Source organism: Gambusia affinis, linkage group LG11 (genome assembly GCF_019740435.1).
Source record: "Gambusia affinis linkage group LG11, SWU_Gaff_1.0, whole genome shotgun sequence".
Classification (NCBI taxonomy): Eukaryota; Metazoa; Chordata; class Actinopteri; order Cyprinodontiformes; family Poeciliidae; genus Gambusia; species Gambusia affinis.
The window spans coordinates 4990333-5013480 of record NC_057878.1 but is presented as its reverse complement, the minus strand read 5'-3'; the positions used below and the strand labels follow the sequence as shown (position 1 = coordinate 5013480).

Genomic DNA, 23148 nt, shown 5'->3' with positions numbered 1-23148 from the left:
ACATTTGTTGTGCTTTATTATTTTATCTGCTCAATAAACTAAAACATGTCAATTCTAATAAAATTAACAAAATTGTCCGACTTTTAATTGGTAGATTGTTGCAGAAGCAAATGTATAAAAAAAAAAAAAAAGTCTTACACAATTAGAAGTAAAGTTTGCTTTCAAGAAAAATTAAGTTGACGTTTGTGGTTCTAGTTAGAATAATCTGCAATAAATGCAAATAATAAATGCAAAACCATTTTTTGTGCCCAATACTTTTTAAGATGATGTTATCCATCTGTAAAAAAAAACCCAAAAAAAAAAAAAAAAAAACCATGGGCGTGCTGTGGTGGCGTACGGGACAGCGCGACCCACATTTGGAGGCCTTCAGTCCTCGACGCGGCGGTCGCGGGTTCGATTCCCGGACCCGGCCGACGTTTGCCGCATGTCTTCCCCTCTGTCTCTCCCCCTTTCCTGTCAGCCTACTTTCGAATAAGAGACAGTAGAACCCACAAAAGACCCCCTGGCGGGGAAAAAAGAAACAAAACATTGCCCTAAACCAGGGGTCTCAAACTCCAGTCCTCCAGTCACTGTCCTGCAGTTTTTAGATATGCCACAGGTACAAAACACTGGAATGAAATGTCTTAATGACCTCCTCCTTGTGTAGATCAGTTCTCCAGAGCCTTAATGACCTAATATTCTATTCAGGTGGTGAAGCAAAGGCACATCTAAAAGTTGCAGGACAGCAGCCCTCCAGGACTGGAGTTTGATGCCTGTGGTCTAAAAGATGAAATCACCCATCTATGTTTACAAACCAGATTTGCTCCAATCTACGAATCAGCCGCCAGAAATTGTTCAGAGGGCCTCAACATTGGACCCCCCGGTCCGTTGTGTGTGTGTGTGTGTGCGTTTACTTTTAACGGTGAATGCGTTGATGAAACACGGAGCTCACCGGTAGAGGCATAGACACTGGAGTGGGGGTGACCTGGGCGTACATGTTCATAGGCATTGGGATGAAGACGGGTACAGGGATGGGTACGGGAATATACTCCCTCTTCACACCGTCATCTACATCTGCAGACAGAGAAATGCCACAGTGTACAGCATGAGCAAATCAGTGAGAGCAGAATTCCTTCTGTGCAACACGCTGGGCTTGAATATAAAATCTTACTTCTACTGACCGCCAGAGGGCGGTGCTGAAAGCACTGAATGTTCCCTTCGCGCATGAACCGTTCGAGTAATAATATCAACAGAGTCACACCTGTGACATATTGGATGATCAATCAGAGGCTGTATAGCATGACGTCATCTGAGGCTCTGTTCCTACAGAATCTTCTCGCGAAATGCAAGGATTCTGAGTGACCGAGAATCTCCGTCGGTCATCCGGGATTCATAGAACCGTAGTCACATATGTAACTTTCGGGTTTTTTTTTCCCATAACAGATTGATTCCTCCACCCCCTCACTTTTATTTTTATTCCAATCGTCCCTTCTGTGAGGTTTACGACAGACTATCAAGGCTGGGCTATGAGAATTATTGTTTAAATACAAGAAAATGGTCTGAATATTTTCTTGGATTGGAAGAATGTTTTAAATTTTAAAGAAGTATTAACTTAAAATTTCTTTTTATTTTTTATGTTTGGAGTTCTCATAAAATTATTACTTTGTCATAAAGTAATATGACTTTATTCTGGTAATAACACTTTATCCTTGTATTATTTTGACTTTACTGTCATATGTTTAAAACAAAAAATATGTATATCTTAGCCTGACTCTTACATTCCACTGTAGAAATACATCCAAATAGAAATATATAGAAGCTGTAAGCTGTAAGGCACGCTTGTCAAACAAGATGGCGGCCGTAGAAGTGCTGACGTCACTGTGAGCTATGGAACCCAAGAAGAGCTTTGGTGAGGAAATTTTTTTTTTTTTAAACAGATTTTCTAAATATTAAATCTTCAAAAACCAAAGAAATTGATTTATAGCCCAGCCTGACAAAAAAAACAAAACATATAGGATCATTTTTACTTTTTCCCATATTTTGTCATGGTACACCAAACTTTCAAATTAATATAATTTACAGATCTAACAGTAGCTGATATTAACACTTTGCAGAGTCCCATTCTACTCTGAATACATCTACAAGCCTTCAGGGTTTGTGGTGGTAAAGCGACAAAATGAGGGCAAAGTTCGACTGGCTGCGTCTGTGTGGTATTTTACCCGTTTGTAGATGCTTGCTCTGCATGTGTGGTTTGCAGTAGGTGGCTTTGGTCAGGGTGAGCGGTTTGCACAGCACCGCCTTATTCTTCACATCTCTGATCACTCCTCCAGTGGAGTACGCCACAGCACTCTGGTTCACCAGCTGGAATGAGTGAGAAAACGACGCGGTCAGCGTAAACGGAAAACAGCACAGGCTAGTCTGCAGGTAGGCCGGCTACCACCACAAATTGAGGCAGTAATTACTCCCATAAACGATAACGTTGTGGTTTTGAGACCATTTTTAAACAATAATGGCATAATAATTCAAGTTCATGCTCTAATGAACTTAAATTTGGTAACAAACACTTAACACTGGAACCAAAAGATATTTCATATTTTTAAACACGACAACCAAAAATAATAAATGAAACACACAACCGAACCCATAAGTAAAATTAATTTCAACGTCTCTCTAAACAAAATTGCTCTTCAAAAAATATATATTGTATTTATTATGCCACTAACTGATTAATTACGTATCTGGAGGTGTGAAAGGTTTGATTTGTCATACATTACAAATAATTACATGTTCTCAAGAAAAGTATTTGATTTTTATCTATTCATTCTTACTTACCCCAGCCTTTGCGGCGTGCATGTCTATACCTATAAGGTAAAAAAACAAAAACACACAGATTACCTCAAAAAGAGTTCATTTTCCAAGCAGACTGCTCAATTGTTGAGATTTTCTTCAAATGAAGTGTAAACACTGAACAGAGACTGTAAAGTAGCTGTGCCTCAATTTTAGTAGCAATAGTTTGTGTTTTGTTGGATATTAGGAAAAATAGTGGAAATAAGAGACTTGGGATCTTTTTTTGTTTGTTTTTTTCTCTTGATACAGGTTTTCTAAACTGGCGGTTTTGTACACATCCATTACTTTTTGAGAGTTCCTTCAGAGTGACATAGATACCGGATCTGTTGCCATGACTGACTTTTCCTGAAAGTTTTACTGACTACAGCTGATCAAATAAAAGCTCGTAGAATAAGAAGCTTTATGAACAGAACAGTTTGTTGAAAGGCTTAAACTTCCCCTAAAAACAAACATAAATATATTGGGGCTGAAACCATTAATCAGATTAATCGTAATAAATCAATTATTGAAATAATCGTCAATTAATTTAGTAATCGATTTCATTGATAACTGGAGTTTATAGATGCTAAAAAGAGCTCAGAGCCAAAACTGTACAGAAAATATATACAATTTGAACTTAACATAAAAAAATCATTGTCTGGCAGATCAGCCTTGATGTAAGCATTTCTAATACTGTATGAAAAAGTGGCAAAATAAAAAATCTGCAGAACTTTACGCTTTTTTTTAAATTCAATTAACCACTAGAATAATTGATTACTACAATGTACAGGAAGCGGCTCGGTCCGTACCCAGCATGGTGTTCTCTGGTCCCTTCTGGGTGACCATGATGGGGTCGTTCTGCTGGCAGTAGAACCTCAGCAGACACTCCTGGTCGCAGAAATGCTTCATCTCCGACCGCCACATCACTGACTCCGTCAGGTTTCCCTGAACCTTACAGCAGTCGCACCTCGCCGCCTGGTGGCCAAGCAGGGGAACGTTAACGCCCCCTTCGTCCTTCCCCCACTTCCTCCCCAACAAATACAAACCGCCTGTGAATCGGTTTAACTTTTCTTCAGGAGAGAGCTGACCTTGTAATACCAGTCGTTGAAGTTTTTGGCACAGGCCTCGCTGCAGAAGTCCCGGGTCATGTTGCCGAGCTGCCGGGTGATGCCTCTTTTGCACAGCTGGCTGCAGTGGTTGCAGCTCACACACTTCAGCCCCAGCCGGTTGATGAAATCCTGTTTAAACAGCAGCTTGCAGCCTGGAGGAGCAGAAAACAAATAAAAAAATAAAATAAAAAAAATTAGCAGGATGAAGAAAAAGAGACAATTTGATTTACTCAAACTTTAATGACTTTGAATTAGGAGAAAGGAGCTGCTTAAGAACCCGATTTCACTAAAGCAGCTCAGAAAAACACTCAAATTGTACCTACTTCAACCTCTGAAGGAAAAGCTGCATTCGTTAAGTGTCCTTGAGGAGAACTGAGGCGGTACCTTCGCTGCAGAAGGGCCTCTTGACGCCAGAGAACTTGACCATCTCATGAAGGGTCTTCTCTTCTTGGCAGTACTCGCAACACGTCACGATGCAGTGGAGCTTCTTGTAGTCCTCACAGCATGTCTTACTGCAGAACTGATAGACCTTATCCTGAAAACACACATTTATGTCAATATTACTGCAGCCATTTCAAGTCCAGATTAGTTGTTTTGCCATAAAAAATGTATTTTTTTTCCTCCCACATTTTTACGTCTATATAAGAAAAATGATAGCGAAGTTCTTTTGTAGTGACTGGAAAATGCTTTCAAATAAATATTAGATAAGTTGTTTATACTTTAAAGAAAGAGCTGGCTCATTTTTAGCAGTTCTACTTTTAAAACAGAGATAGAAATGCTTAAATGAAGTGAAAACTCATCTATCTAATGTCTACTAGTTGCTCCTTTGTTGTCCAAAATGTGGTCCGACAACTAGTGGGATACTTTGGGACATTTCTGAAGGTCTGACCTGCCACTCCAGAATTTCGGGCTTCAGGCTGAACGCGCCTCGGCAGTAGTTACATTTCAGCTGGACAGAGCTGTTGCTGAGGGGCATCTGACCATTGGTGGCTGTCGGAAGGGAAGCGTTCTGTAAAGAAAGAACAAAAAATAAACAAAAAAAGTCAGGCATAAAACTGTGACGTTCTTTAAACTAATTTAATTGGGTTAAAATCTTGAAATGAACAGAAATGAACTCCTTAAATATGTTACGCTGTGTCTACTAAACCTGTATAAGAAACGTTTTTCTTTTTGTATTGATTCATTTGAATATATAAACAATTTAACAATGTTCTATTTTATTGAGATGCACCAAGAAAGTAAAAACCCAAAGCGCACACACAAACACATAAAATAGAAATATGTGTTGTTTTTACAAACCCTTTTCCTCCTCTACCACAGAGCTGTTTTACTTTTAATCTACAGCATCAACACAGCAGAAGCATCTTTCGTTTTAAGATCTCACCTGAAACTTGGTAACACATTGGGAGCTGCAGAAGTTGAGGATGTCGCCCTCTGGCAGCGTGGCCTGGTACTGCGGCAATGAGCTTCTTTTACAGAAATGACACGTAGGTTCCTTGTCTGCACACACACACGCACACACACACACACAAAAAATGTACAAAAATAAACGTTTTTTTTGTTGTATTTTTGGGCCCCTCTTGATACATAAATTAGTTTGTACTAATTTACTGGTCACAAATTAAAAACTGCAACTGATTCATGAAAAATAACAAAAAAAGCACAGATACAGTAGTGTAGAAAAATCTTCCTGATTTCCCATATTTCGCATTTTGTCGCACTTCAATGTTTCAAACCAATTTGAATAGTCAAAAGAAACACAAGTAAGCAAAAAAAAATAATTAATAAAGTTTTTAAATGAATGTTTAAGGGAGAAAAAACTCAAGACCTCTGTGGCCCTGTGTGAGAAAGTGATCGTCTCTTCAGAAGCTAGACATTATATCGAGATGCAAATAAGAAAGAAAGTAACCGAAATGACTCTGGATAGGGTCACCCAGCCGTTTCCATGGCGTCAGGAATCACAGTGAGAGTCGCTGTCTACACATGGAGAAAACATGGACCAGTGGCGAAGCTTCCCAAGAGTGGCTCCCCGACTAAAATTACAGTAAGAGTGCAGCAATGACTCATCCAAGAGGTCATAAAGACCCAACAACAACATCCAGAGAAGTGCAGGCCTCACTTGCCTCAGGCCAAAAATAGTTCCAAGATGAAAACCACGACTGAGCAACAACAAGAACGACAAGCCTGGGCTACCAGTGTTTCCCAGAACATGTCTTGATAATCCCCAAGAGTTTTGGGAAAACTTTCAGAGGACCGACAAGTGAAAAAGTTTAATCTTTGTGAGTTTGTGGCCCGTTACATTAGGGGTAACAATAACACCATACCAGCGGTACAACACGGTGGTGGTAGAGTGATGGTCTGGGGCTGTTTTGCTGCCTCTGAACGTGGAAGACCTGCTGTCATAAATGGAAACACAAATTCAAAAGAGAACATTCGGTCATCTGTAAGTGCTGTCACCTACAGATGGTTGAAGAAGAACAAGATGAAGACTTTGGAGTGGCCTAGTCAAAGTCCTCACCTAAATGCTATTGAGATTACTTTAAAAAACTTAAAAACAATCCCGAATTAGTTTGTTGTTCTAAAACACTGAAGTGTGACAATCATGCAAAAAAAAATAAAAAATAAGGAAATCATTTTGCACACCACCGTTCCTGATCATAGATCCAAGTATATTTATTGTTATTTATACTGAATATGGAACAGAGCAAATCCATGTTCAACAAACCGAGAACTTCTCTCAGTTTAAAAACATAAACCTGACTAACTGGTGTTGTTTTACACCAGATGTTGAGGCCTGGAATTAGAGCTGATCTGTTTTTAATTAATGAAGTGTTCAAAAGTTTGTAAAACCCTGATAAGTGTGTGTTCTGGTTCTGGTTAAGGATGCAGCGATGGACCTTTTTCCCCACTTCCAATACCAATATATGAGGTTCATCAGCAAATACCGACCTGATGCAGAAAAAACACTGCTGAATTTACTTTTTCAGACAAATGTACTGAATTACAAATTCATTTTGATAACTCTGCTCCAGTTACCAAATAAATACATCACTTTAATATGCCAATAGCTTCATAAGTTTAGTCAGACATGTAAAAACAAAATTAATTTGTTCAGTCAGTTCAAAGAGCAATATAAGAACCATTGTAAAATAAGAAACTAAGACAATAGACTGGTGCAACACGTAAAAATAAACTGCAGCAAATGTTCTTTCAAATGGTGCAATTAGGAATTCGAAATATAATGTGAAATAAATAAATTATGACGTCACTCAGAGCACAAAGCATGGAATTAGACTGAATAGATCTGCCCTTATGGATCGGTCACAGTGCCACGATACCTGATCTAGAATTATTTTCAGTATCGGTACCTTTACTAATATCGGATCGGTGCGTCTCTCTCTGACTACTCACTGATGAATGACGTCAGCTTTCCCTTGTTCATGCAGCTGACGGAGCAGTAGGAGCTCATGGCACAGCCTGCGTCGAGGCTTTGGAGCACCTCCCCCGTCTTGATTAGTGTTTTGCAAGTCATGCAGCTGGCGAGTTTACTGTGGGCCTGGGTGGGAAAAAAAAACATCATGTCAAAACAAGATGCAAGTGAAAGCATTATGGTCCCCAAAAAAAAAAAAAAAAAAAAAAGTGGGGACAGCAGGGCGGCGGGTGCTACCTGTTTGTAATCCCTGATGCAGTTCTGGCAGCAGAAGCGTTTCTGCTGGCCGTCGACCAGCAGGAAGTGGTTGGCCGACGCCCGGCTGGGCAGATAGTCGCCACACTGCTCGCAGCAGTTCATGATCAGCCCGTTGGCTTTGCGGTAAACATTGAAACATGTGTCGCTGCAGATCTTGTGGGTCACGTTCTTAAAGCTAACCTCATGCCGAATCTGGAAGAGAGGGAAAGTAAAACCCTCACAAGGCAGCAGACAATAAGAACAGATTCCCTACGCAGTTAAAACTTTAACCTACGTCACTTAATGGTTAAAAAGTTCTTGTGTAGTAGAATACGCATCAAAATGAATAAAGAAGATCAGAATTTCATCGTGAAGCGAACTGTAGAGAAGAGGCAGGAAAGGGCGGTCAGACAGATTGAACTAGATTATACGGAGGCCAGATGAGAATAAAGATAGTTGAAAGATGAATAATTCATTATGTGAGGGGAAATACAATATGGCAAAGTCGAGATAACTAGCAATATGATGGTGAAAGATATGGTTTGAATGATGGCTGGAAGATAATGCAACAGGACTCTGCCATGTAACATGCAATAAAAACAAACAAAAACAGAACTCCCAGGTAGAGTCGTGCCAGAAAACCGAGTCCCTGCTATACAGGAAAGAAAGATGCGACTCATGGAGCGGCCTGAGAGAATTAAGAGTTTCCTCTGGGCTGGACCGAACCTCCATGTTGGTTTAGTTCAGAATTACACAGGTAAATGATTCTGGTAAACAAAGGAGCTACACATGCTTCACTAAAAACAAATATCCAGCATACCTTTACAATTCCCTAACACACAGGGCCTGATGATAACCCTTCATTAGTCATTTTTATATTTATTATTTTTCCACATTTTAGTGAATTATGACAAGACCACCGAGGGAAATCATTTGAAAATACTGTTGGCAGGTAAAAAAGGTGGGCGATGCGGACTTAAAGTTTTATTGCAATATTTTGTGGTACTATTGCGATAATTATTAGCGTGATAAGAACCATTTATTACTTCCTTTTTTGGTAACTGTATGGTCATAATTGTGTGTCACAGCAACTATAGCCCCACAAATACAGATTCTGCTCTTGAAAAACGTTCCCATTTGTAATACGCTTATTTAGGACACCAGTGCACATTTGTAATGGAAACCTCGAGTGTGACACACAACACTCGAGACAGATACCACAACAAGTTGAGTTAAAAAAAACAAACCAGTGAAGCAGTTTGGTTTTCCAGATCCAGAAAATCCTCCCAGCAGTATTATTATATGACATTTAATGCCTCATCCCGTATGCCTGATCTTCCTCCTGCTTTTCTGAATACCTAGGAAAGTCTGCGGTTTAAAGGGACAGTGAATCGACAGATCAGTTTGTCTCGGGATCCCTACAACGAGGGTCAATAGCTTAGTTTGTAAAAGCACTAGATGCCAGTGAACACTCTTCACAGTGCTGAGCGGCGTGAAAAACTACAGATTCCTGAATCGCAGACCAGAGTTTACAGGGACTCCTGCAAACAACGACCCATAAATCCCAAACTGCAGCCTGTGTTCAGAAACAAAGTTTACGATTTCCAGTAAAATTGCAATTGCGAACGCAGCTCTGCCGGGTACATTCACGTCTTGGGAACGACGAGCAATAAATGAATGAATAAATAAAAAAGATGTTGCGGTTGCAGGACAGACTGACCTCGGTGAGTTTCCCACAGACGGTGCATTTGTTTTTCAGGCCTGTTTTAGGCGGGTTGTTCTTGTTCTCGTACGCGCCCAAGCAGCCGGTCGTACAGAACTCCTGAAAAGACTCGCTAGAGTCCACCTGGGCCACGATGGTGCCCTTAATGTGTGTGATGTCCCTGTGGAAAGAAAGAAGAAGAAATTAAAAACAATAAAAAAATCTCATGGTTTAGTTGACAAAAAAAAATCTACAGAAAATGAGAACCTAAAAAGAAAACTCGTGGCTAAAGGAAAAGTCTGTTATGAGCTTGTAACGTGTGTTTTCAGGCAGAAAGAGGGAAAATGAAAGGCTGACTTTTTGCACATGGTGCAGGTCTTCTTGGGTGCAGGTTTGTGTGAGAAGGCAGAGAGGCAAGTGGTGGAGCAGAACAAGTGAGAGGAGCCTTTTCGCTGGTAGGCTGTCTGGCCTTTCTTCAGAGGCTTTTTGCAGTTGGCGCAGGTCACCTGGGAAGTAAAAATACAGATTTAACAGAGGAAAGCTTTCCAAATGTAGGAATACTACATATTGGCTATTTTCTGACCTATTAGCTCATTTTCAAGTAGAAATCAAAATAAGTTTCCTATGAATTTAGTCCAGGTATCCGGCCGTCCATCGTGGATGAAAGGCTGGGTGATTCGGCTTTATACTAACATCTTACATTCTTTCATACCAGGTGCAATTTTATAAGATTTTTTCTAAGTCACTTTCTTTTCTTAAGACATTACTAATGACATAAAATATTTCCAAAAACTGGCTTTTATTTTACCAATGCCTTCTGGGAGAGGACCTGAATACAAAGTCCAAATAAACACACGCTGTAGAACATTATGGAAACCTAAGGAGTTAATTGGTGAAAAAAAAATACTCCAACTTTCCAAAAATAAAACCTTTAAAGAATATATTGATAAAATGAGTTGATCGCCCAGGAATGTATGACCTACAGGAGGACAGACAGATACAGAGGATAAACAGATGGATACTCATCTGGATAAATACAACATTTTTTTATTTATCTTTTTTTTAAATATATATTTAGATTCAATTCCATACATTTTTCCAGACTTGGATCAGGTCTGGAAAAGCACATAGGATTGACTGAGTGAGTTCTCATTCTGAGCCCATTTTTTGACACACAAACACAAAAGGTGTGATATGAATTCATGGGGGACATCCATGCATCATAGATCGATGAGGTATGGACAGAGCGGAAGCAACCTCTTTTTCCCCAATAATCTTTTTTTGCAACTACATGCAAGCCTGTCGCAATAAGCAATGAATTAATTGATCGCACGATGCAGTAAAATGAGCTGATGATTAATATTTTTTGAAGGCCAACAATGTTTACAGAAACATCACGATGTATTTTACTCATGGTTTTGGTTGTGTGTAGGTTTTTATTTTTGTTTTATTTACCATTTTGTCTGTCATGTTTTATTTTGGATATTTAAAATATCTCCCAGTTCCAATGTTAAATCTACATTACAAAATTTAAGTGTGCTACTCTTTGAGAGGGCAAACTTTAACAATTTATGACATAATAATACAATATACATCAGACACCTGTCTATCCATGTCTCATCTAATGTTTTGCCTTGTTCCTCATCTAAGGAAGATGTTTCAGCATAGTCCCACTAAAATCTACTGTCTCGAAATAACAATATTATCGTTTATCGCAGCAATTACTGGGACAATTTATCATCCAGCAAAATTCATCATTATGAGAGGCCTGCCTGCATACACTATTTTCAAGCTCTTTTCTGTAAAATGGTTGATATAACACATCTGACTGATTGATCACTGCCCAGCAGGACCCACCTTGACTGTCCTGGGTTGTGTCTGGGAGCCTGAGGAGGAGGAGGAGGAAGACTGGCCTGCAGGCTTTGGCAGCGAGGTGGCAGGCGACGGAGAGTCCACCCCACTTTGCTTCTGGTTCCGGGGAACCGAAGCCGACTGAGAGATCCACAAGTCTACAAGAAGGAGGAGAAGGTGAGGAAATCTTCCCTGCATTCCCTACATGGTTGCACATTTAGAATCACTCATTTGGTATTTTTGTTGGAAACGCAGCCGCAGGAGGCAGAGAGGGGCTAAACACAAATGTGGCATCTTAAAAGCTGCAGCGAAGCTCTGAAACACTCAGAGAATCCTGACATTAATAAGAATACATCCTTCAAAAACTTCTAAAAGGCTGACTTAAACGGCAAACGAGACATTTCCAAAATTTTAAACAAATCCCAATCAATGATTGAACTGAAAGACAATAACTAAAAACAACCAAAACAATAAAATTCAGAGAATTTTAGAACTTGTAAATCATTTCATGGGGAAAAAAAAAATAAAAAAATCAATAAATGATGATTACGTAATCTGGAAATATTGAATTCCACAATCATGTGCCGAAAGCTGCAGTGAAAACCCAGTTTTTAATTTTAATCATGACAATCTGGATGTAGTGGTGTGGTGCTGCTGCTGGACGTACTGGTCAACCAGAGCCGAGTAATTCCTGTCCTAAGCAGATTCTCAGTCTAGGATTAAAGTGCATCTGTTAAATCCTCCAACTCCACACAATTTACCCCCCGTGATTAATAAGGAATGTCCATACAGTCTGTTTTAAAAGACAAAACATGTAGATAATAAAGAGCCTTAAGAGGTTCTACGTAATATAGACATAAAAGCGTACAGTACCTGCATAAATATCCGTCATTTTTCTAATATGAAAGATAACGGGGATCTTTAGTGGAAAGTAGTGCATAATTGTGAAGTAGGAGGATAACATTTTCAAAGATTTGTACCAAGATGGAGATGTTTAAAGGCTCAAAATTTTAAATATCAATACGGCAAACCCAGAATTTTCCCTCCTTTAACTTTCTACAGAAGCCTAAATAAATTAACTGAAAATGTATTAAAACTTATTCAAACTGTTCTATATCCAATGGTTTTTCTCCTACCAAATTGTGCTTTTTTTTTTTTTCCAGATAAATTCTGCCCCAAAAATAAATCAAAGTCTATGGTTCTAATGTGAAAAAAACGTGAAAAGGCTCGACTACTTTTGGGAGGCGGTTCAGTTGGTCCGCTACTCGTCGTGTTGGTCTCAGGTGACGGCAACGGGAGGCTTTAATTCTTCATGAGTGCTGCTAGCTGGCCCCATCTTCCAGCGACCAAATCGGCAAAGGGCCTACACTCTCACCCTTCACCCGACAGGAAGCGGTTAACTCCTGGCGTTACCTGCTCCTTTGTGCGTCCCCGTGTCTCCGTTCTGAACCAGCTGGCTGGCGGAGCCTCGGCCGGGGTTAAAGGAGGCGGTTGGTCGAGCAGATGGGGTGTCAGGATTCAGACTGAAGGCACTGCTGATCTGCAGACCGTTCTCCTCTGTCTCGTTTTCATCCGCCTGAGGACAGATGCGGCAGAGGTTACAGGGTTTTCTTGTTTTCTTTTCCCCCCATTCAGCAGAAACATCCGAAAGCAACGCGATGAAGAACCAATGACATTTGAAGGGCAATGTGATTTCTGTGATGCGGGAAAACGTGGACTGTTTAATTTGATAAACAAAATGGAATTCATAAGAAAACACAGAATTTCACAGATGATATCGGAGGAAAAGGGATGATATACAGCAGTCTGTGTAGTATTTTGGCCACAGCAGCTCCTATAGCCGCAGTTAACTGGTTACGCTGGGCTCTCCTCTCCAAAAAGAATAAACTGGTCTGCCATGGGGAAAAAAAATAAAAAATGTCCAAAGTGTTGACGTCTTCCCCTCAAAAACAAAGTTTTCTGTACATTTTGTCATTGCACTTTCGTCTGGAGGCACAAGGATACGACTTCTTCTCTAAAGAAGCTAGCTAACAGCTGGCCACGTCGGTTAATTCTTAAACATTTGCATAAATCAGTGGATGTGAGAGTTGTTGGTGACTGTTGCTTTGCATCCCAAATTTTGCGTTCAACTCTAAAGCCTCATTAAAGGGGAGATTTTCTTGTATTCTGCTAAAAACCCGATTCTTAGTTTTCCACATAATGTTTGAATTCTTTGAAACAAATGAGGGGGAAACACTTTAACACCTTGAAAAACCAATGTTCTGTTAAACCACCGAAGTCTGTTACATGTGTGAAACAGAATATTAGTAAATGTAAAACCCTAAGCTATTGATTTGTCCAATTTTTTCATTCACAACATAATTACATACTTTTTGGGTAAATAAAACAAGGGCAGCACACAGAGTGCCATTTTATAGCATAATCAAGTAACTATTGTACCTTCACTAGTTTCATGTGTTTCAAATATGACTTAAAAGAAAATTTACTTCCTGATTTAACACCTTGAATTTGGGTCTCTGTCTCCTTATAAATTCCTGCTCTTCCTGAAACTCCGCCTTCAGGAGCTTATCGCCACATTGTTCCTCCATTAATCTTTTAGCAACGTTTAGACTAGCATTATACAGAGAAGCAGCTCCTATAATGAGCTCAGCAGATATGCAGTTCCACCAGGTATTTGCTAACTGCTGCTGGCTAGTCTGAAGGAGCTGAGTGGGGGAAAGGAGGGGAAAAGTTGCTCTGTGAGGGAAGCTTGGAAACTGCAGCTCTGAGGAGGAGCTGCACCTCGAAGGTGGAGCTACATCCACCCAGGCATTTTCTACAGCTGAATGGTTGCCATGAGAGATTAGAGGATTTCTCAAACATCCATAAAAAAAAAAAATCAGAGCAACACTCCAGGGATGTTTCTGTTCTGAATAACTTCATAACATTAAAAAAAGTTGATTTTATGTCATACTTTGATTACTTTATAAATTCCATTTCTTCTGTTTTTCTTTTCCTGAATTTCTTTTTGTTTTTTCAATTTCAGACAGATTTCATAGGGCCTCAACTCGTCCTAGTTTCTCTCCACCTAACAGAACCGCTTCATCTCCACCTGCGCTTCCAACGCTAAACCTCACCTCTCCGACAGCCGCCGCTCCGCCTTGGAGGGACGTCACCGAGGTGATCATCAGGTTGATGTCGCCCTGGGCATCGTCTGGATGTGGCGGCGTGTTGGCCGCCGAGCCCCTCTGGTTGCTGGAGCCCAGAGTGGTGACGCTGGAGATCCTGATCCCCGAGTCTGGGTCATTGCTGCTGAGCACGGCAGGCGAGTGGGAGGCAGAGGACTCCCCGGGGAGCGCAGGTGAGGGGGAAGAGTTTTCTTTCTGTTCACAGTCCTCTTCGTCATCGATGACGATAGGCTCTGGGGCTGCGGTCCGAGGCTTCTGGGCCACTGCCGTCATCGTCGCCGCCATGGATGCGTTGGAAGACGGAGGACAGTCGGGGCTCTTGGAAGGCGTTTCTGCTGCGTCCTCTTGTGCAGCGCCCGCATGCTCGGCACTCTCCGCGTCGGGTCCGTCTGGAGAAGAGGTTGCAGCAGCAGCAGCAGCAGGAAGCGGCTGGGAAGCCTCCTCCTCTACGAGAACAACATCATCATCGTCATTGTCCTCTACGCCACCCTCCTTTGTGGCTTCGTCTCCCGTTTCCATGGACACCGGCTCCCCAGACTCCTCGGCAGGAGGTGGGGATGGCGGCTGGGAGGAAGGAGTGGCGTCGAGGAGCTCCGCCTTCTCCTCCGCGTCCTCTGCCACAACAGGGCTTGGCTCTGACTCCCCATCCATTGCTAAGGCAACCACCTGGCGAGTCAAACAGAAGCCGTTTAGGACGCAATTAGGAGGCGGCCTGCGCCAGTAATTAGTTTAATAATGTCTGACAGCTGGACAGGTAGCTCAGGTATCCCCTGAGGTAAAACCCATGGTTGCCATGGTTTCACCCTGTTTATGGGTTGAGATCGTTCTCCATTTTTTTCCCTCTTAAATTCAGTTGCACTAACCCTTTAAAACATCCGTTTTCACATCTGTTTTTCCCTCCAGCTTCTCCTAAACCTGTGCTTTGACTTCAAAGAACCTGCAACATTTCTCTGGCCGAGTCAAAATACACGTCTTGGTGTCGCCGTAGTGACGATGTGCAATTTAGGTCAAGCATTTCGATTATTTATTACCATTACCAAATCAAATAAATCAAATAAAAAGGGATGCAATTAATTACAGCTACAGGAAATATGTCATTAACCACTTGCGTAATTAACCTATTAGCAAAATTAAACCTGACAAAACCTATTTTCTTTTGTATTTTCGCAGATGGAATCTAAATTATATTACTTGAAACAAAGATGAATTAATTGGGTTAGCTTTTCTAAAAATAACTCCCTTTCTTTAGCCATATATTAGATCAACATCTAAATTCTTTCAATTAAGTGTAATTTATTAGAGCTAGGCTGAAGGACTGTAGGTTGCTTAACTTTTTTTTTGTTTACTACGACAAATAAAAAAAACGCAGCAGATACATCAGTGATTCTGACGTTATTGAGGAATAACCTGTATAGAGATAGAGAAATTGTGGATTATCAAGTCTCTACACAAAGTTGCCCTTCAAAAAATATTAATGGGAATGAAAATTATCAAGCTCATTTTAATTTATCCTGCAATTAACTGATTAACTGCGACAGGCTTAACTGGGACGGAGCAGCTTTTAGCTTGACCTGCCATCAGATAAATGGCGCCACGACGATAAGAGTTGTAGGAAATAAACAGAAACATGACTAAGCAGTGACAATGTCTTCCTGCCTCGGTTTAATCACAGATGCCTGATAGAGATGGAAAAAGTAAAGATCAATATATTGACGATGTACTTGACCACAGCTATTGGTTTTAAAGTGGGGATGCACCGACCGCAGTTCTCTGGCCGATCACAGATTATTGATCTTTAAAAAGCCTAACCTGCCAATGATTATTTTGGCCAAGGCCAATATTTTTTGTCTGGAAAAGTGCTAAATATAACAAGGAAGTTGCCGAGTTGACAACCATGGGGTGGCTAAATGGAAACGTGCAGACATGACTTGCCGGGCCGATCTATCAATTGAATCTCTCTCACAGCAGAGCAGAAGAGGTCAGTGGCTGATTTGAGGTGCATGAGATAGGCTTCACACGTACCAGCCCATCACCGATCTCCCAAAATTAAGAAAATCAGCATTGATAAATCGGCTGGGCGATAAATCAGTGGACACAAACACTGCTCTTAAAAAAAAAAAAATATCCAACTCGTTTTCAAATAGGTATTTTCAGGATACCTGCTACATAAAGAAGAAACATTCTTCTCACTGAACGTAACATAGTAGCTGCTTGTATGGAACAAAGAGTGGGAAATAAATTAGAAAAATACATTTTTGAGGATTTTCAACATTAATTGGAATTTATTGTTAGGATAAATCCAGTTTTCTATTATCTGAAAAAAAAATTCATGATAACTGGGAGGCTGCGATATGACAGTATAAGTTTTATCACCGTATTTTGCCACACTGTTATAAAGTGACAATAAGAACTAGTTATTACTTCTTTACTGGGTAAATGTCACATAAAGATGTCTAATTTATATCGCCAAGCTGCACATAGTAACTTCATTTAACTGTATTTTCAGATTGTATTGATATTTATTGATACTCTCATTGAACAAGCCATGGCGAAAATGGACAAATGAATCTCAATACAGAAAGTTGTGAGCGTTTCCAAACATATTTGGAATTTGTTGTAAAAACGATAAATCAGAATTCATCAAGATAAATAATGCGATAAATGCCCACCTCTACTGCAGCAGGGCTACCTTCAGACAGATCCCAGCTCCAACACACCTGAACCAACCGGAGGCCTTCTCTCACCTGCTGCCTCCCACTTCTCCGCAAAAAGGTGCTCACTCGTCGTCCTTGGCAACCGGTGAAGCTACACCTTAGTTGCCAGGGTGATGGTAAGGCCCACCGCCTCTAAAAAGTCTGGCTCTCTGTGTGCCTCATCTCGGCGATGTTGATTTAGTGATCGCCATACCAACAGAAGTGATGCATAACTTATGAACGGAGCTTAAACGGCGAGGCGGACTCTAACAACCAAAGGCGAACGGCAGAGCTCTGCAGCCAGGGAGAACGTTTTGAGGATGTGCGCGGTGTGAAAGCTGGTTGCGTTTGTGTCATGTAGCAGTCGGGGTGGCTGCGAGCCCCATACATCACGTCGCCGCTGACAGCTGCGGCGCAGAAACGCACATGTACACAAGAACGGATGCACTGATCTTTGAAGCTCGTCATTCCCCTCAACAGACAGGAAGAGCCTGAGTGCACACAAACATCTCCCTGAGCCAGAGCAGAGGCCAGGCGGCGCTTCGTCCCCAGAACCACAACATCCTGGTGGCCATTTTGATCCCAGCACCATGCCACGGCTGCATCTCCGTAGGAGGGGGGTTGAGGTGGGTTTCGGGGGTTAAGGAAGTGCCCCCCTCACACACTATTTCACAACTTTTTTTTTTTTTTTAACTTACTTCAAGCTGAATTTCAGCATGGCGGATTTTCTGTCGTTTTACGTTCCTGATAAGGCAGGAGAAAATTTTTTCACCCCCAGATCTGAACCAGAGCCGGGCGCAGCCAGCGGATGACCCCCCGGCCTCCCTGTGAAACGTCACATGGTTCTAAACTGGGACACATCCTACTTTAACTGGTGACGACTGATCGTAGGCGACCAACATGTCAAGTTTCAGGGCATATTTTAAAAGCGACACGCACAGTTTGTCTCTCCAAACATGTTCCTTGTTCTCTGAATTGTTTTAAATTAAGGACAGGGTAAGTAAAAAGAAACAAACAATCGTTTTACAACTGTTTATCCATGCTCCAGGAGGCCCAGCGCACATTGTATGTTTTAATGACTATGGATATAAAAAATCTCCTGGCTGCTTAAATATCACAAAGAATAAGATAACGTGTGTATTGAGATGCACATCTTTTATAATACGCACAAGTAAATTATGAATAAAATGTAAACACTATGACCAAACATAACATTGTTTTATTGAGTTGTAAATTAAGTGTAGAGTTTTAAATTTAAAACGATTATTTTAGTAATCAGTTATTCTAACGATTAATCAAATTAAAAATGATAGACTCTGCAGATTTTTTTCTTTACTTTAACCGCTTAAACTACAAGAAATGCATTCAAATATTAAAACAAATAATTTCATTCCTTTTTTAAATAAAAATATACATTTTAATTGTCTGAAATGCAATAACATAGCCCTACTGTCATGCATGTTTACCAGGTGAAGCTAAAGGTATGCCTCTTGAGGATAACTGAGTAAAACATATTTACAGAGAAAGTTTTTGATTTTTATATTAAATAGTAAATGTGAAAATGCGTATAGTTTTGGCTGAATTACTGCTCTGAGGGTGTTGCTATTTCAGCAAATGGCCTTTGAGTCTGTACATTTAACAATTAATCGATACCTAAATTAGTTGACGATTATTTCAACAACTAATTGAGCATTAATTCAATTAGTCAAATTAATCCAACTAATCTCGATTAACCCAACCAGGCTTTCCCTCAGTGTATTATAAGCCTGGCGGGTCACCAGGTTTTATTTGTGTCCCCACCAGGCTTAGCATTGTTAATTTATCTTAGTTTTTTTTTTATTATTGCCATTTTTTAAAGAATATATAGCTGGTGTTTAATTATTAATAATTCAGTCTTCCAAAAATGCAAATTATCAAGTAACATTTTCAAATTTCATGTCAGCTTTAAACACTTTTTTTAACTCAAAAACATGGCGCCCGGCTGAATGACTGCCCTAATGCCCCAAGCATCGCGCCTGCTGACTAATCACGATTAATCATTTCAGCCCTATTCAACATAACAGAAAAATAAACCAATTAGGTAGACAAAATTTTGTAATTGCATTAAATAAGGCAAGACTATGAAGTATTCAGCACTATATATATATACGTATACATATATATATATATATATATATATAAAAGCTATGTTTTGTCATATTTTCCAAAATAAAAGACATGTATGTCCCAATAAGGAAAATATATTTTCCAGTATAAACATCTAACATTTGTTTGTTTGTTTTTTTTTATGTGTAAACAAAGATCTAGTATGGCTAATGTATGCAGCAGCATAGCTTAGTCTCTGTTTCTGGCAATTTTGCATCATATTTTCTTTGGCAATCCACCAGAGTCAGCAGGGTGGGTTGCCATGGATTCGCTGCTGCTGGATGTGAATCCATAGCCAACAGTTGATTGGAGTGTAGATGGGGGGGGGGGAGAACCGCGATGGGGACGAGGGCTCAGTCTGATGCAACACAGTAACGGGGTTACCAGTAAGTAGCTAATGGCATGTTTACTAGAGGTGCACCGATTACAGTTTTATGGCCGATCACCGATCTTTAAAAAAAGCCTGACCTGCCACTATCAATGTGGTTTTGATCCCAATTATCTCAGAAAGATTCTAGCAAAGTATAGCCCGACAAAAGATTCTCATAGAATGAAGAAAAAGTCTCTTTGGGTCACTAAGTATTGTCCTAAATGTAGACATATGGATAATTCATAACTTAACAGTTTCAGTATAGTTTATATTTAAACATGTAAATGAGCTGCCGGTTCAAGTTGGTATTATGTCACTGCTATCAAGATACAGTGATGTTTTAAAACTGCAATTACTTTCCAGCCTATGTAGATTCTAGAGGAAGTGTCAGCCTGACGGGTGTTTTTAACCTCTATGGAGGAAGTGAAGCAGTGCTGCACCTCCTCCAGTTCTTGCTGCACCCAGCTGGTTAGCTGGCTGAAACAAAAGCACTAGGTATTTCCCCTCACACAACAGAAGAAGGAAAAATGTTGCTATTTAGAAACAAACTTGGCACAAAAGTGTGAAAACCATTACTTTAATATACCAGTAGTAGTAGTAGGAATAACTGCTTGGTCTTCCATTTAAAATGAAAACCAATACAATTATACAATGCATTTATGCTTTTAAATGTTTGGGTTAGTAGGATTTGAAAACGCTGCAAAAACATTAAAACCTACAGTAATCAAGATCTGCTTTCCTGCAAAACACTGAAGCTGAATGAGGAAGACTCGCTGCTTCTGCTCACGTGACAGGAAGCTCACAGCAAAACAAAATGTCAGTCCCGGATCTTCATGTCATTTTTTTTTTTTTGTAGCAGCTCCTAAAACCAAATTCGCTCCCAAAGCAGCTGCACGAAGCAGCAGCAGCATTACCTCCCGTAAGCCAGAACACCAGGCTGATGTCGTCAGACCACATGTGTTGAGGTAACAACATCTGTTTGCAAATGCCATGGTAACCGGTGGTAAAATACTGTGGACAATGTGGAGCACTACTCACACCCCCCTCCCCTCCCCTCAAAGCCAAGCCGCAAAAAGCAAAGGATGCCAGTCTTTTTTTTTTTTTTTGCAGCCTGCCAGCCTCATGAATGGGGGGAGGTGGAGGGATGGAGGGATGGATGAATATCGGTGCAAAGCAGTGGCGCTCTGAAGGGGGAAAAAATAGACTGAGTTCAGACTGCAATGCAGAGCTGCGAGACAGTCTGCATGCACGTGGATGAGAGGAACAAGGAAAAAAAAAAAAAAAGAAAGAAAAAACGAGGATCCGGCCACTAATGAGCTCTGACATGTAACCTTGCTCCCATAGTCAACACCAGGTGGACACAGATAAGGAGGGGCCAGGCGGTGTGTTACAGAGACCCGCCTACCCTGCAACAAAACCCGCTTCATGGGGGCAAAACAGCGTCTGCGCCACATCACCATAGGTGCTCCTCTACCTTTCCAGCACCATCCGGCTTGCGCAGATATGCAGCATTTTCCCCCCTTTTGCTCTAAAGAAGAAGAAGACGGCATATCTTATTCAAATTAAAAAGCGTGAGCTCATTATATAAGTATTATGTCACTGAGGATGTGATGCGTAATGCGCAGCCACCACAACATCATAGCAGCTGATGAGTTGAGGTAAAAAAAAAAAAAAAAAAGAAAAGAAAGATAGATAGATAGATAGAAACTGGTTACCTGGCAGCGGAGAGATGAAACTACAAACCCTGAACTTACAGCTGATAAGATTTAATGGGAGGGGGGGAAAAAAAGATATTGACCACAGGAAGGCAGCATGTAGCAGGATTTCAGGCCGTGTCCTTGATAATTTACCAGGACTTGGAGCGGCCACCATAGCGGCAAATGAGGTCCAGGGGCCCGGTTACCACGGGGGAACTACTTCCCCCCTCCATACTCCCGCTCCACTTCCACCCAATTCTCCTTCCGTTTCCCTTTTGCTTCTCAGCGCTTTATCCTGACTTAACTTGCCGATGACTAGAGCTGCTCCAAAACTTTGATCAAAGACAGTGAAGCCAGCTACCTGGGCTGCGCAACTCTTCCATAAATAACCCGAGTTGGAGGAAAAGCTAGCCTCCAAGTTGGAGGGAGGAAGGAGGAGAGGGAGGGGGGTGTTCAGGAGAAAACGTGGTTCAGGGTGTTCCGTTTCCACCCCTGCCTGCCCTTCCTGGCGCAAACAGCCATTGGATTAGCGGCGGATAGAGGGGAGGAGAGCCGACACAGACTGCGCCATTGTTAAAACGCCGCTAAAAAAAAAAAGAAAAAGAAAAACGAAAAGAACTTACTAAGATTGAAACGCACGGAAGCAAATTTTGCGCACAATACACAGCTCAACACCCAGAAATAACCCCGTTACCCTCATCCCCCCCAAAAAGAAAACGTTTGCAAACATTTATAATTGCACACCCCCCCCCCCCATCCAGTTGGGCCCTTTTATGCTGTCTGGTGCATCACATATACCAATTACATCAAAACCGGCCCGAAATTCAGCTTAAAACGCCAACATTTATGATACCTGTCACGTTGGGGTTTTAATTGGAAAGTTAGCCTGCACATAGTCCACCCTGGCGCAATCAGCATATACCGGCCTCCACTAGGGGCGCCCTTCCCCATTCGCTTCACATGAACTGCCTTTATTTATGTCATGCGCTGGAGATGGAACACGCGAATAAATCGCATTTACGTTGTATGCTTGACGGTTACAAAAATCCAGGTGTTAGTCGTTAGTCACGGAGCCAGATAACATCGAGCCCTCTCCCACCCCCTCCACACACCTCCCACAACCCCCCAGCGGAAAGCAGCACTGCCTGCTGTCCGCCATTAGGGAGCCAACGGAACAATACTGGAGACTAGAGGCGGCAGCGACCACAGTCCGCGGAGCCGGGGAGGAAAGCTAGACGAATTAACTGTTTATTCAGCTCTCAGTGCATCTCCTTTGGTCGCTGTGACTCCACAGAGCCTCCCCAGGAACCCCACTGGCCCCCCCGCACAAGTTCCCGAAACTTTAATCAATTAGGCACGAAAGTGGGAAATAAAACCCTTGTGGGAAATATCCTTACCGGAGGAGAGCTCGAAACGCTGTAGCGCCACTTTTGTGCCTTGACATTAATCCGAGAGGGAAGCGCGTGCGCACTACGCAGAACCCTTCACGTTCCTTGCAAAGATCGTCTATAGCACAAGCAGCCCGCTCCCCTTTGTGTACGTGGTTTTAGGAGGTTCGCTTTCCAGAGAAGGCTCTTCAAATCAATTTTTTGTGTTTATTATGAAGTAACATTTTAGACCGTTTCTCTGCACCCTCTGAATTACAAACTCCAATGCATTTTATTGTAATTTCATTTGCTACCCCAACAGATTACCTCAAAAAATGTCCCGTTGTAATGGCAACAATTTGTTTTACACAGCATGGGAGGGGTGCCCAAAGTCGGTCCTCTAGGGCCGGCATCCTGCATGTTTTAGTTCTCTCCCTGGTTTAACGCACCTGGATCCAATGATGGTTCATTAGAGGCCTAAGAAGAACATTGACATGCTGTAAAGGTCGTTACTACCACCAGGGAGAGAACTAAAATGTGCAGGATGCCGGCCCTCAAAGACCAACTGGACTCAG

The 23148-nt window shown here is 41.3% G+C and overlaps 1 protein-coding gene across 2 annotated transcripts in view; it reads right to left on the bottom strand.

The window, feature by feature from the left end:
* Nucleotides 1–22714, bottom strand: part of zmym2 (zinc finger, MYM-type 2) — a 36718-nt gene extending 14004 nt beyond the window's left edge. The window contains exons 1-16 of one of the 2 annotated variants that reach the window (XM_044131837.1): nt 22604–22714; nt 14251–14967; nt 12548–12710; nt 11141–11292; nt 9641–9789; nt 9302–9464; nt 7582–7794; nt 7326–7470; nt 5299–5414; nt 4804–4923; nt 4299–4449; nt 3894–4066; nt 3615–3780; nt 2812–2840; nt 2199–2340; nt 932–1053 (exon numbers count right to left, since the gene is read on the bottom strand). In XM_044131837.1, coding sequence (XP_043987772.1) covers nt 932–1053; nt 2199–2340; nt 2812–2840; nt 3615–3780; nt 3894–4066; nt 4299–4449; nt 4804–4923; nt 5299–5414; nt 7326–7470; nt 7582–7794; nt 9302–9464; nt 9641–9789; nt 11141–11292; nt 12548–12710; nt 14251–14952 — 2706 coding nt within the window. In that variant the 5' untranslated portion in view covers nt 14953–14967; nt 22604–22714. Of the gene's footprint in view, nt 1–931; nt 1054–2198; nt 2341–2811; nt 2841–3614; nt 3781–3893; nt 4067–4298; nt 4450–4803; nt 4924–5298; nt 5415–7325; nt 7795–9301; nt 9465–9640; nt 9790–11140; nt 11293–12547; nt 12711–14250; nt 14968–22603 lie in introns of both variants that reach the window. The other variant, XM_044131835.1, reaches the window with a different exon arrangement.
* Between the last annotated feature and the right edge of the window lie 434 nt (nt 22715–23148).